This window comes from Leucopleurus acutus, assembly GCF_964270905.1.
Source record: "Leucopleurus acutus genome assembly, chromosome: 15".
NCBI classification, from domain to species: Eukaryota; Metazoa; Chordata; class Mammalia; order Artiodactyla; family Delphinidae; genus Leucopleurus; species Leucopleurus acutus.
The window spans coordinates 30,419,701-30,435,256 of record NC_139157.1 but is presented as its reverse complement, the minus strand read 5'-3'; the positions used below and the strand labels follow the sequence as shown (position 1 = coordinate 30,435,256).

The 15,556-nt window shown below is 35.5% G+C and overlaps 1 protein-coding gene across 1 annotated transcript in view; it reads right to left on the bottom strand.

Moving 5' to 3' along the window:
• Nucleotides 1–15,556, bottom strand: part of MOXD1 (monooxygenase DBH like 1) — a gene marked incomplete at both ends in the record, with an annotated part of 81,527 nt that overhangs the window by 40,940 nt on the left and 25,031 nt on the right. The window contains 2 exons of the mRNA XM_082855994.1: nucleotides 13,946–14,029; nucleotides 14,154–14,321. Of these exons, the coding sequence (XP_082712120.1) occupies nucleotides 13,946–14,029; nucleotides 14,154–14,321 (252 nt within the window). The remainder of the gene's footprint in view (nucleotides 1–13,945; nucleotides 14,030–14,153; nucleotides 14,322–15,556) is intronic.

Sequence of the window (15,556 nt, the reverse complement as noted above, 5' to 3'; positions counted from 1 at the left end):
TTGACCTGCAGTGATTAAGGTGGTAATTTGAAAAAGCAAATTTCAAAGTAATATAGATAGATAGATAGATAGATAGATAGATAGATAGATAGATAGTTATCCTACTTTTGTTTCAAAAAAGAAGGGATATTAACTCAATAAAATCCTATATAATTCTGTAATTTTTTCCTTGAGCATAAAGTTATAGAAATTAACAAATAAGTCTGTTAACACTGGTTACCCCAGAGAAGTGGAATTTGGAAGAAGGGGGACACTGCTATTGTTTCTTTTATACAGTTCACTTTTTTCTTGTTGTAACAAGTTTTCATTACATTGAAAATGAAATATGTACACACGTTAGAAAATACTTTTTTAAAAAACTCCCAGCATTTAAATTAAAAATAAGAACATCTAGTCACTTCACTAAATGCAGTTTTCAAATTTTATATCCAATCAGCACAGGTAGACAAAAACATTATACAAAATAGACCCCAAAAAAGAAGAAAAAACGAAAGCATTCTCTTGAGAAACTGCACAGAACAAACTCCTTAATCTTTCAACTAATGAGGGATAAAATTTCAACAGCTGTGATCTCTTTTCAAGATTGTTAAAGGTCAGTCCAGGAGGACATCATATCATATACAAATTTCATATGATTATTAATTCAAGCTGAAGAAGAAATAAAGTAGTCTTTAAAATATCTTTTAGCACTTAGAACAAATACACTTCGAAATAAAGTGACCAACCCAAAACTCCATTGGAATTATTTGCTATATGAGTGGAAAATATTACTCAGAGTACTGACATTTCCTGTTTATCATTTAAAAAAAGAACTTAGTTCTCTAACCTTGTAAATCTAATTCAGTTGTGAATCCTACAACTTCTTGCAATGAGAGCTTCCCGTACATAACAAATAAGATATGTTTGGCAGGCTAGTTCTTAGAGGAACCAAGCTTTATCTAAAAAGTGAATATAGAAACAAAAAGCAAAGATAGTAGAAAGAGTGAATGGCAAACTATAAAGAGCTAATATACCATATGAAATCCAGTTGGATATAAATATATTTCAATGTTTCCCTCTTTTTAATGTCTCATGAAAGTCAATGAAATCAAAGTGAGTTTCACAACTGCTCTAAATTACTGGATAGTTACATTTAAGTAATTTAGAGCTTTTCCAAAAGCTCTAAAAATTCTTTCATTAGAGATTATTAAAAGATGACCGAGTAGAAAGGGCTATAACTCTTGGGTATATTTTTTACCTTAAAATTGTTTTGTATTTCATATACTGAAGACACAGATAAATAACAGCAATTTGGGATTTATGACCTAAATTTGAATCACAGTTTCAATTAATTAATTGGATGAGGAAGGCAGTTTTGTTTTTCATGAGACTTCATTTTCTGCAACCATGAAATAAATGATGACAAAAGCAAACAGAAGGGTTAGAGTGTCAGAGTAAAATATAAGTATATCATATGCCTTTAGAGCAGATGCTCTACAAGCATTTTCAAATAATTAATCTGTGAATAGGTAGTGTCTCCATTTTGCCTATGAGGAAAGTGACATCCAGAGATGTTTAAGTTACCCAAGGTCACACAAGTGGCAAATGGGAGAGCCAGGATTTGAAACCAGCTCTAAGTGACCATGAAAACAAGGTCCTCGATACTTAGGTTCATATAAGTTCAATAAATTGGGTAAGCGCCCACTGCTAGACTACAGGGATATGTTTTATAATATTAAATCCTCTGTGACATTCGGAAAGTCATCTAATTTTTCTGAGCCTCAGTTTCCTCATCTGCAAAATGACATAAGTAGTAAGTAAAGCACAGTGCCTGGTACCTAAAGAACAATCAACAAATATTTGTTTTTCAAAACTCAATATTCTTAAAGCACTTTCAGAGTAATCTTGAGAAGACAGGAATTATTACTTCCATTTTGCAGATGGGTATATACTGATACCAAGATCATAAAAGGTAAGAGGGGCATATTCAATAACAGACCATGGTATTTACTGCTGTGATGAAACTGTGTTCAGTTTCCATTCAAAAGGACTAATTTGTGCCCATCATCGGATGAATGGATAAAGAAGATGTGGCACATATATACAATGGAATATTACTCAGCCATAAAAAGAAATGAAATTGAGCTATTTGTAATGAGGTGGATAGACCTAGAGTCTGTCATACAGAGTGAAGTAAGTCAGAAAGAAAAAGACAAATACCGTATGCTAACACATATATATGGAATTTAAGAAAAAAAAATGTCATGAAGAACCTAGGGGTAAGGCAGGAATAAAGATGCAGACCTCCTAGAGAACGGACTTGAGGTTATGGGGAGGGGGAAGGGTGAGCTGTGACAGGGCGAGAGTGAGTCATGGACATATACACACTAACAAACGTAGTAAGGTAGATAGCTAGTGGGAAGCAGCCGCATGGCACAGGGATATTGGCTCGGTGCTTTGTGACAGCCTGGAGGGGTGGGATAGGGAGGGTGGGAGGGAGGGAGACGCAAGAGGGAAGAGATATGGGAACATATGTATATGTATAACTGATTCACTTTGTTATAAAGCAGAAACTAACACACCATTGTAAAGCAATTATACCCCAATAAAGATGTTAAAAAAAAAAAAAAGGACTAATTTGCCTTGAAGTCATGAAGTTACAATCGGCTATTATGGAGAAAATATCCAATTTCATTAATAAAGATAAATTTGGAAAGTCTATGGAATATTTTAATAATTATGAGAAACATTCATCTTTGGAGGGTGGTTTTAAAGAAATATTTCTTCAAAGCTCAGGCAATAAATAAATAAACTATCTCGAGATCTTCTAGGTCCATGATTCAACAAAATGAACAGCTAAGTGATACAAACCTCTTGTATAAAGAAGCCCACACACATTACATACTTGTAAACTACTGAGAAAACTCAACTGATGTTGACAATGCGAGTGGATGTCCAACAAACTCAATAGTCAAGTCACCCTACAGTGACTGGAGCTCTGGGGAAGACCTCTCACTTCCATAAGAACTGAAAGGCCATCACTCTCTTCTGAGTAACTGTCTGCAGCTTTTCTTTAAAGAACTAAATGGTTATATGCATATGTGTGCAATTAAGAGGTAGCCTTGGTTTCTATTTTAGAGTGTATGATGCAACTTGTCAGAGGTCTAACATTAAGTAAAACTATAAGTTCATGACTGGGGATAAAGCTACACAATGGTACCATTCAGGATAAAATCAGTGACCCCATTTAGGTAGTAAAGGCCACAGTCTACAGTCCCTTTCAATATTTGACACTAGGGGCTTTGGCGTAGTATGCCCAAGGCATTCTCTGATCAAAAAATGCAGTTACCCTGACAACAAGTAACTGCAGGGATTCTGCGTTCTAATCTGACATGACTATGAATTTAAAGTTCAGCCAGCCCTGCTGGTTAGCTCTAGCACAGGCAGATGTTGGCCGGAGCATCAAGGATTCTTTGAGACATTTCTTCCTCAGGGAAAAGTATACGAACAGGAGAAGTATCAGCAATGAGTAAGTTATGTAACTTCTCTAGGCTTCAGTTTCCTAAAATGAGGATAATACTACTACCTACTTTCCTAGAGGTTTTTTTATGAAGATTGATGACTCACAGAATGTACAGTGTTCTCAGTAAATGTTGTCTTTCATCTCGTTTTATGTTGGCGCTGAAGCACATAGACAGGGAGGTTGCCTCCTGGTCATCCTCACCACACCTGGATCCTTACCTAAGATCCATCTGGTTGTACTTTCCCCCAAATGATTCTTTCCATACAGCATGGGACTGTGCCCAAAACTTTACTGCTCTCTCCCTTCTTTTTGCCTCAGCTGCCTGTACTTTGTAGTTTGACACCACGTTCGCTTGCCGGCTCTGGGGTTTCTCTGTTATGCATGTGTGCATCTCTTCTCCTCATCTAGACTGGAACGTCATTGGGGTGAAAGGTTATGTCTTATATTGCCTTGTATCTGACAAAAGACATAGAATTTTCTGAAGTAGACACTCACTAGACACTCATTGATTCTTCTTTGCGATTTAGAGGATAGTACGAAGGTATATTTCTAGCTGATTAAGCATATTGTGTATTAAGTACACGTCTGATTTCTGAAACATATCACAAAGTGGCTCTCCTACATTCTCAGGACTTCTCACGCCAAGCTAAAAGGCTGAAAGGCTCTAGCACTTATGTACTCAATAACAGTTATTTACACGGTCTGACCATCAGTCAATATTTAAGATTCCACATAGAGCAATTCAGTGGGATTTCAGTGATGAAAAGATGTCTCTTTGTTGGTAATGGAATGCATTCAAAAGTCAGGAAGGTGGTCTTCCGTATACAGTTTCTAAAATGGACCCGTTACATTATAAGCATTAATGTATAGAGTTAACTTCAAGGTGTACATTTCCCTAGAACATAAGTCTTTTTTCCTTCATAGGAGAAAGTATCCCATATATCTGAATTAGTTCATGTTGAAATTTTATAATGAATGTCAGCTGTGGCTCCAGGAAACAGCTGGTGTTTTCGCCTCTCCACTTGCACAAAAAATGTGCAATGCATCAGGAATAAACTATTTCCAAACCATAAATTGCTTAAATCTTCATGTGCAGACAACTAACAGTGCGTTTCAATAGTAGATGTTTGATGCGTGTTCAATTTTTACAACATTTGTTGAATAAAACAGTGTATTACTATGAAAATATGCACCGATGCTATGTAATACGAAGAGCATTTTACTAGGTGCTATAAAATATAATTTAAGTATGGTCTCCTGGGAAATTTTAATACATATAAAACAGTGATTCTCAACCACAGAGTTCATATCAAGATCACTTAAGGAACTTTTCCAAATGACAGCAACAACTACCACTAACGTAAGGGCCTGGACTTCATCCTAAAGATTCTATCCACATGGTTCTAATGTGTACCCTAGGTTAGGAGTCAAGAAAAATATAATTATTCAATGAAGCAACACACAGCCATAACTTTTTTGATATGTGAATGTAATATTCTTCTTCATAAAACAGATATATTTTAAACCCTTAGGTATAATCTGAATTTTTGATGTAGAAATACATTCATTTTAAATGCACTGAGAGGCTTGATATTTTAAAGAACACAACTGTGCAGCCTTATAAACTTGAATAGTAAATAACTGATTTACTTAAACTAAGTTTCTACCACATATATACTTTTCTCTACTAATTACTAAAAGCTCCATTCATAACAACTATAAGAAATTTCAGTGTTGCATTAAAAAGGAAATAATGGATGTCATCCTGTTTTGAAAAGTATAGAATTTTTTACATTGAAAATAGACATCAAAATAAAATTGGCATGTTATATCCCATGAGAACACACACACACAAATTATCTTCATTCCTTTTATAATTTTTAGTATAACTTTTTATTACAGTTTATTTTATAAATTGTATGAATGTGTCGATTTATTTTATACACTTCCAGTTTTATCAATTTCAATATTTCACTAAAGGCATAGAATTTTAAGGGTTAAAGATCACTTAGAACAACCTCTTGGTTATACAGATTTATAGTCTTTGGACTGTGTTTTTAACATGAATTCAATCTCTTGAGAAGCACTGTGGTGCAGCCACATGAGTGATCACCTGACCAATGGTTACTGCAGGATTAGAACCCACACTCAGTCTGGTTCTTAGGCCACTCGGGGATATCAACACTTCAAGACCTCTCTCCAACAACATGGCTCTTCTCGTTTTTAGGGTACTTTTCTCTAGGCACTTTGCCATACATTTAACTTCCAAATGGAAATGTTAGTATTTTTTCTCACATTGCCAGTGAAGGGCAATAAAATAGGTCGTTGCCATTATTTTCACTTAACTCCAAAGAGGACTGTAACTCAGCTTATAGAGAAGGCTACGGGCTTGTTTCCAGTGATCCTTATGCTACAAGACATGCCCAATCAGATTAGCAAGCTACCTTCTCTCCACTGAAGTTCCTGTCTCCCTAACATCATCTCTGAGATCTAACGTTCCGCGCCCTTTTGTATCCATATGCCTAATCTTTCACCTAATCAGCCTAAATCGAATTGTATTTAAATGACTTCCTAAATCACAAATGAAACTTTATAGGTGTCATCTCTTGTTCGTGAGCATTTCCAATCCCCAAGAGTGAAAACAGTAGGCCTCTGTGTACTCAAATGCCATCCAACCAGGTCTAAGTCAGTTCCCAGGATCTTTATACTGATATTTCTGGAAGGTTCCAGTGGGATCTGCTCATGTAGCCCTCTGTCTATGCACTGATGCTATAGGACATAAAAGTAGCCTGGGTACTGAGTAACTTATTCACATTATGTTTCCTTGATATAGATCACCTAGAAAAATCCTAAGTCCTGGGCTAGTAGTATTGTAGAGAGAAAGACCCACTAGTTTTGCTATGAAGATCTGTGTTCAGATCTTGGCTCTGCTTCACAGAATTTGTGCAATGTTAAGCAAGTTACTTATGCCTGCCATGCCTCACTGCGTTCATCTGGAAAGTGGTGGTAATTCAACTTACCTCAAGGGAGGCTGTGAAAAATTCAACAAGATAATGTATTTAAAGTAGCAAAAACATAGGTAAGTATTTTGCTTACATACTTAGCTTTATGTAAGTACAAGTCATTCGTATCTTAATATTACCACACTTCTCAATCCTATAGTGCCATCAACATCTAGAATCCAACCTAAACATCTTAGTACTCTTTCAATAGAAGTGCTGTTAATTATTTACCAATTTTTATAGCCAATAATTATCAACAGATGGGCTAATGCTTTTCAATTTTGTCATCCAACCTTTTGAACTACTTAAAAAAAAATAGATGCACTAGATTGGGGGCAGAGTTGGGTGGTAGAAGAGCAACAAAGAATAACAACTATCTTTTAATGTCGGCTGAAGATTACTTAAGGCCATAGAGTGGAAGGCTAATGGGTGACCTAAGAATGTGAAAGAATATCTCCCAGAGGTTAGTCACCAGCTGGTTTTTATCCTTACTTAGCCAGAACAGGAGGAAATTAGCTTAAATTTCCTTCGGTTTAGAATAATGGAAACAAGCTATGAAATCTAATTCCCAGGGAATCTTTTCGTCAAAATAAAATAAAGACTTACTGCCTACCGTGGTTTCAGTGCGGTCCTGACTTTAAGTATGAGAAAATACTAGATGAATTTATAGTCATCCATCTCTATAATCCCCATCAAGAGAAGAAAACAAGCAATTATGAGCCGATTATGCAACAGGTGTCTTCACTTGTAACCATTTCATCTTCACTGGAAATTGTTTTTCCTACCTCACAAGGGAAGATGCACACTGAGAGTTTAGTTTGCCCAGGGTCATTGAGCTAATGAAAAGCAGAGTTAGAACACAACCCCTACCTGTCTCTAGAGTCCATCCGGTGCGCTGTGCCAACCTAAAAGCCTTCCTCACCCTGGCACTCTTGATTCTATCCTTATTTTAAAAGGACATTATTCCCAAGATTTAGAGTTATTTAGTTGTTTATTTAGTCTGTTTATTTAGAGTTATTTTATTTGGATTATATCCAAGATTTAGAGGTACCTGAAAACCAGTGTAAATTGGGAATATAGCTAGTACTTATTGAGCTATCTAATATATGCCAAACATATAAGAACTCTACAGATATTATCTCATTTGGTAACGACAGTTACCATTTGAGACGAGTACCATTATTATCCCCATTTACAGATGGAAACCTAAGCCTCAGAATGTATGCTAAGAGAGCCTATGACCGAGGGACTAAAGAAGGAGACTTTTAACTTCAAGAAGGAGGGCTTTTAACTTTAAGGGAGGCAGTGGGGTCCTAAGCACTGTCACCCTGGCATGCCCAGGGATAGTGAGAATGAAGTGTATCAGGAAGTCACACCACAGGGCATCCAAACCCCAGCACAGATTTCACTTTTAGTTTTCAGCAAGTCGTAGATATTTAGAAGTAAAAAAGAGCCAATTGAAATCATCTGGTCCAATCCATTTATCTTACAGACAAGGAATTTGAGGATCATGGTGAGGTTAAGCACTTTCTCTAGGGTCAGAAAGCTAATTAGAGACAGAGTTAGCAATAAATCACTTCCATGAAAAGACATGCTTTCAAAGTGAATTCAATTACCTCCACTTTCAAGTGGCTATTAAGAACACCCATGTAGCTCGGCAATCTCCAATGTTTCCATGAAGTCAGTATAACCCACGAGGATCTACAAAGAACTTGGCAGCACTGAACAATCTAAGTCAGCAATTTTTTAAATGTGCTAATTTGAGTCAACTCATTATTGCTAGGGGCGGTGCTCTTACCAACTTCTCTTCTGTTCAAAGTTATAGTTTTAGCCACAGTAAATGCCCAAGTAATTTCGTCTCTTCTCTGGTAGATAAAAGCTGTACAACATTTCAGATATTCTTAGATATACTTGGACATAAGGGTAAAATTATTTTGGTATTTACAAATTTTGGATGACAAATTCCCAAAGAAGAAGATTCTTACGTTTTTACAGCATGATTTTTTTCAAGGGCAAAAATCATCTGTTTTGTCAATCAGTGATGAAATCCACAGGTGCCAGTGGTCATGCATTGGTATTAAGCATTTAATAACCACATATAGTGTTGCAAAGTATTTAAAAGGAATGGAAAGTATTTGTACGTGAAGCATACTTTGAAAGCTAATTTCTTTCAACATACTAAACAGTTCTATCTGAAGAGCTAAAGTTTGCCTTTAGGAAATATGGTTGAATTAGGAAAAGACAAAAGGGAAACATCAGGAAACCCAAAAAAGTACTATAGAGTTGGACTGAAAATGGGTGAAAATACAAACAACTGTTCAGTCAACAGTCAATAACAAACACCTACTAGTCTGCCACACAGTAAAGTGAAACACACAATGAAAGAATGAGAACTAAAGCATGGAGTCTGTGAAAATGCGTCGTGATGACAAACCAAAATGCTATTTCCATCAGGGGGCGAAAGATCACATGAAGGAAAATATATTTTGAAATATCATTTCAGGGAAAAAAGGAAGATACACTGACTGAGAAGAGATCACTCTAATAGTTGTCAAATCATGTAGTTTGACACTGAGAATTTCCAAGTTTTACTAAATTTAATCCTGAAGTCTTACACATTTTCAGAAATAGAAACCCACTATCACACTTGACGTTTCAGAATGTGCTAATGCTAAATTTCTCCAGTTGATGGCATCTTTCTATTTCAAAAAGAAGAAGGAATGAACATAATAGGGAAACTGGATGGCAGTGTTCATTTAATTTAGTATATAAAGTCAAAGGTTCATGCCGTGTGTCTAGCATAGGAAAATCAATTTTTGAGTGACTACTTCATGGCTATACAGTACTCTGGCTTCAAGGACATTTCATGGTTATTCGGTGTCAATTGTGCTTACATTTTCTTATCCTAGGAAACATTCCCCAAATTAAATCACTCAGATTTATGAATGCCAGCAATGGAAAAGAACAGCGGCATCTAATTTCATGGCAAGAAAGATGTTCTGTCCAGTAACAAGTATAAAGCACAGCATTTCACTTGTGTAGATTGCGGAAGAGGAGAATGATGAGTGTTTTTTTCACTCAACTTCACGTTTCTCCTGAGCAGAGAGTTCTCAAGGTGGCCTTCCTAAATGAAATGAGCAACAATCTCTGTTTTATTTGGAACTCTGACTGTGTAGAAAGGGTTGGCTGTTTTGGAATCCCTCAGAAACCCAGAAGCCTAACAAGATGTTTAACAGATTAGCAACTGTGTATCACTAGTGATCAACACAATTTTATTTAGTTACTTTATTTAACAAACACTATGTGCCAGGTCCTGTTCTAAATTACAGATATTAAATGCTTTTGATTCATTTAATGGTCATAACAACCCTATTAGGTGAGAACTATTATACCCATTTTTCCAGATGAGGAAACCGAAGTACAGGACAGTAAATTCTTTGCCCATGATCACACAACTAGTCAAAGTAATCCTCTCTTAAAACTCAGCAATAGTCAACCTTCTAGCATGATGTTTGTCCTTTTCTGGGCCTTCACACAAAATAGTAGTTTTCAGTGAAAAGTCATTCAGAGAGCAAAACTGAAAATAAATGGACTGATAAGAGTAGTGAATTTATTAAGACTCTTCTGTGTTAGATACTGTACTAAGTGCTAATAAAATTTTTCTTAAACCTGCTATTTAATCTTTAGTCTAAACAATCCCATCAGGAAAGTATCATTCCCATGTAAAACTGAGTTGTATGTGATTAATAACCTTCCCGCCATTCAGTGACTAGTAGAAAGAAGGAATTCAACCCTGGCCCAGCAAAGCCTAGAACCCGCCTACTGCCTCCCTATTAGGGAGTCATCCCTTTTAAGGGGAGATGACTAAGGATGGTGATTCAATCTGGCTGTTTTTCTTTTTCCTCCTCTTTAACATAATAAGCCATCAACAACTATCTATTAAACTGATTAAGACACATCCGATTTAAACAGATGAATTAGAAGGTTAGTTCATCTATGGGGAAAATCCCCTGACGCTAAAAGCGCCTCAAGAAAAATAAGAAGTGTGTTAAACCAACTGACAACCCCAGCTTCTAGCAGAGTATATCCAAGCGTTACTGTAAGTTGGGATAATGATATTATGTTGACTAAAGAGAGTGGAAAGAATCACTTTCTCTAAAAATTTTAAATTTGGGGTAATACCACATATTTGGCAAAGCTCAAATAGGGTCATGCTTAAATATGAGGAGATGGGCTGGAGGGTGGGTCTCAAGAGGGACTCACAGAGATGATCTCATATGAGAAGTGTGGTTTTAATATAATTTACCAAGAATTTTCTTCTTCACAATCTCCATATCTGTCATCTGACAATATCAACATTTTCAGGTCATAATTTTAGACATTTTTTGCAAGCATCAAAATACAAATCAATAAACTGGAGTCACAAGTAAATTGGAACGACCAATAATTTATATCATAATCCCACCTTTCCTATGGATAAAATTATTTATCTTTGTTATAATTTTAGAAATTATTTACCTTATTATTTTGTACTTTAGTAGTAAATCATTTTTATCATTATATGATTAAAATTTAAGCTGTAATTAGTATTTTGAATTTTAGTCATTTCTATTAAATGTATTCATTGATCAAATCACCGATATATTTTATTTACCTGCTTAGTTTTATAGTTATTACAACTACTAAATGTATACTAGGCAATACTATCAATGTTTAAACTTCAATTATAAACATTTGCTTTGAAATAGAGTCCAGAGAATACAACTGATTTCTCATAATACTAGTGTAATCAATATGTTCTTAAAACTCATTGCAAATGACACACAACATAATACAATATAAAAACAATGTTCTTTTTTCTGAGAAAGCACTTTTTGTTTGTATCAGAGAAGGACTGAGGCTTTTTCATGCAGCCAATGTGTGGGATATAAAATAAGGAATAAGGAGAAGCACTTAGCCAATGGATTTTTGAAATATAGGAGTCTTTGGTTCTATGAAAAGAAGACACACTTTTCTTAAATTATTAGAAATCATCTCTGCTAAGGAAAAGAGAATGGAAATTAGATAACTTCTTAAGGTAAATTAGAAATCTATGAATTCTACTTTAAATATTTATTAAAATTTTGTTGTAAACTGCAAATTAAAACCGTTTTTGAAAGACTATCTCAAAATTTATACAACCTAAATATTTTCAATTTATTTTCCCAATAGAGCTCTCTCTTGTTTTTGTGTTTGTTGTTTTTTGTATATTATCCTATTTGAGTTCATTTGCGACTTAAATGTTTCATAATACTTAATGACTTAAAATATTTTAGGGATTACCAACAAGCTCAGGAATCTAGTCTATAAGTGGTATTCATGAGTAATAAGAGGTTAAAATTTTAGCTACCAACCCTCTGCCCTGAAACAACGAAAGTCTGTATAAGCCTTGCTCTCCAACCTGCCGCCCCTCCCTCAAATCCCCTCTTGTTCAGGGTAAAGAATTTTTGTCATCTTACAGATCTCCAACCACTGCAAAAAAACCCAAAGCAAAACAAAACAAAAAAAACTGCTCCAAAGCCTTTCCAGTCACTGAGATCCCTCTTGATACCTATGAAGACAGCAATGTGAACCCGAAAGTACTTAATTCAAAGCACACCCTTAGATAATAGATGCACACATATCTGAGTTTTACTATGATATGCCTGTGACGGGAAAGCTAGCTAAGAGTTCTTGGATGAGGTACTAAGCAAATACCCTACATAGAGGGTCAGAACATATACTGCCATCCCTTAAGTGTAGACAACTGTTTTTATTTCATTCAACTTAATTATCAGCATTAATAAAAACAAGAATAAAAATGCATTCATGTAAGTGGTTAAGGACTTTACATCCTATCAATTAACATTTGCTGAAAAATGAATCAAGGACCTGGTTTGTGAAACATTTGCTTAATCTATAGTTTTACATTTGACCCTTAAGCCAGGTTCCAGTTAAATTTACTGCAAATGACACATAGTAATGTATGACACACAGTATGTACAAATATACCGTTCTCTTTTCTGAGAAAGACTTTTCATTGGTTTAAGGGAAGGACTCAGGCACTATATTAAGTATGTAAGAATAGAATTTGCATTCCCCTTTCACACGCAAGAAATAGAAACTAACATTGCATGGAGGTGGATTGACTCATCCACAGTCACACTGTTGGTAAGTCTTCTGATTGTAAACATAACCTACAAATATTTAGGACTACTTATTAATTCAATAAACATTTCCTCAACCTACCCCTCTTGCTTCTCTAAGTAGTTATGAATCATTCTGTAAACAAAAGGCAGATCTGTGCCACTGGAGAAATACATTAGAAATTAACACATTTAAATCACTTTATAGAATGTGCTCAGTGTTTCCATCTTTGCCAGAATGGTTTGAGGTTGGTAGGAAAAGTGGGACGAATAACCCTCTTTTACAGATGAGGAAATGGGGCCTGCAGCGCTACCCCAGAGTGACTTATCTGAGACCACATAGTTAAAGAGCCAACTTGCTATTTGAACCCTCATATTTCCCTCTAGATTTCAGAATCTAGAAGTTTCTCCCTTTCTCACATCCACACTACTTCATTACATAGTCTGGGGGAGGACAAAAAGTCGGCAATGTCTGGCCTTCTGAATGTCTGCAGTATTTTGTGTGCACTATTTAATTCTATCTTATTCTTTCTTGTGTCTTGGTCTCGTCTCCTACAATCTCACTGTAGGTTCTTTGAAAGCATGAAACATATATTCAGCCTCCGTGGAACTGCCCAAACAATTCCTAGCACAGAGCCAAGGACTTGTAACTTTTTAAAAATACTTGTTCAGTCACTAACTAGATGCAAAAGTTTTGGGAGACCTATCCCTAGAGGAGGTGGGAGGGAATTAGATGCCACCGGCAAATTAGGCTTTATTTATTATCCCATTCTGTGTTTTACAGCTCTGTAGAAATTCACTACAATTTTCTTGTTTTCCTGTTTTCAAAAATATACTGTAACAGTTATTTTTATGACAATATCCAGTATTTTCAATGAAGCAGATATTCTCAAACAATATTGGGGAATGTGAACTTCCCAGATAGAATTTATTGATACATAAATATATTATTTTAAATTGCAATTCCAATCATTCCAAATGTTGAATTGTTGCCTACGAAATAACCAGAGGTGTACAAATGCATCCCAAAACTTTAACCTTTAAACATATAAAATTAGGAGACAAAACACAAAATACTAGCTACAATCCGAGTTTCTCACTCAATTCAGTGACTTTTAGGACAGTGTGTGGGTCAGATAAGCCAGTTCCTTGTTCTCTAGGTAACTTTTAAATAACTGAAAATCACTTCTATAAATTTGATATTATTTTCGTTTTAAGAACAACAATTTCTCCTCTGTTCATACAAACTAAGTTTAGCCTGTGAGCGAGTCACATACCTTTACTACATGATGCTTTTCCTGGAGCACAGGAATCTTAAACATTTGGCACCAATATGTTGTACCTTTGTTTGGGATGAGGACCTGTCTTCAAAAAAAAGGAGAGGGGGACAAAAGTCACATTCTATTAAAAACAATAATTTAAAACCCATTATGCATTTTCAATAAACCCACCCCTAGAACCATAAAAACCTGAAAAAATACTTACGTCCTGATTTACCAGGTCAAAGTATGGTACGGCTGTAGACAACACATTGGTTTTCTCAGGATTCAATAACCGCAGACTCTTGGTACCACGACTGGATTCGTGGTACTTAGGACCCGCTTCTCCCACATCTTCGTGGTGGTAGGCCCAGATCACCCTCACCGTGCTCTCCTGGTGATCAGACAGGGGCATGATTATGTCTCATGAGAGCACTTTCCTTACCATTGAATTGAGTTTAAAGAACTCTATTCAAAGCAGGATATAGAAGCTCAAAAAAGAGAATAATGACATTTGGAGTTATCAATATGGTCTCTCACATGAACTGTGTAAATCTGATTAAGTCATTAACAATCCAAATAGATGAGTTCCTTTTTGGAAGAAATCATCTCCCCCATGCAAGATTATGTGTTCCAAAACAGAATGAAGGACAACTGATTTAGTAGTTATGCTTTCATGCTTACGGCAACGGTAAATCATTGTCACGCTAAACCTCCAAACTATCAAACTAGTAGTTACCGAGCAAATACTCTTGTTAAGCAGCAGGGGTTTGGGAAAATTACAACCTATTTTTATGCAATGGAACATTTTAGGGAAAACAAATAAATAAAATGAAAATTAAAATGACTCCCGGGTCAGGATTTTTATTTTCACAATAGATTTTTCCCAGACACTAGCCCACTCACATGTATGTATTTACAGAAAGTGGAAATACAGCAGGAACTTCTGATTTTAGGTTTGTTTATTATCCTAGAATCTATCTATGGTCATTTTATGAATCCTGGGAATTTCCTAGGGACTGGGGTATCCCAACTAGGGAAAGCACTGTCAAGTGAAATCGGTTTCCATTTAGTAAATGAGAGATTGCCCAAAGGGCAGCGGGGCAGTGGGGAGGGTTTGCTGGGGTATAAACAGTTCAGTGCCCCCACAGATAAAGATGACTTTGCCAGATCTTCGTAATAAGAACTCTGAAAATAAATAATAAAACAAAAGCTATTTATTTTAAAAGCTATATTCTTTCTTAAGTCAAACAACTATAATTGTTACTCCAATTAAAGTATAATTGCACTGTATATTACATAAAAAAGTGGCCCATGTCTTTGCATGTGTTTTTTTTCTTCCTCTTTTACCCTTTATGCTGAATGTTAATCAAATTTGCTTCAGATTTTTACATTCCCATTTTTAAAGCTTTGACTCAGCAAATAAAAACGATAATTTTGTTGGTCTGTACAAAATGAAATTGATTCAAGAAATTCATGGAAACCTTCGAAGTACCACATGAATTTTAGATCCTCTAAATACCTAATTTGCATATGCACAAAGATGTTAATTTTTGCATGATGTCTGACAATAAGAAATCTTGTATAATATGTTGACAGGCAATTTTCAACAGTCTACTATTCATCTTG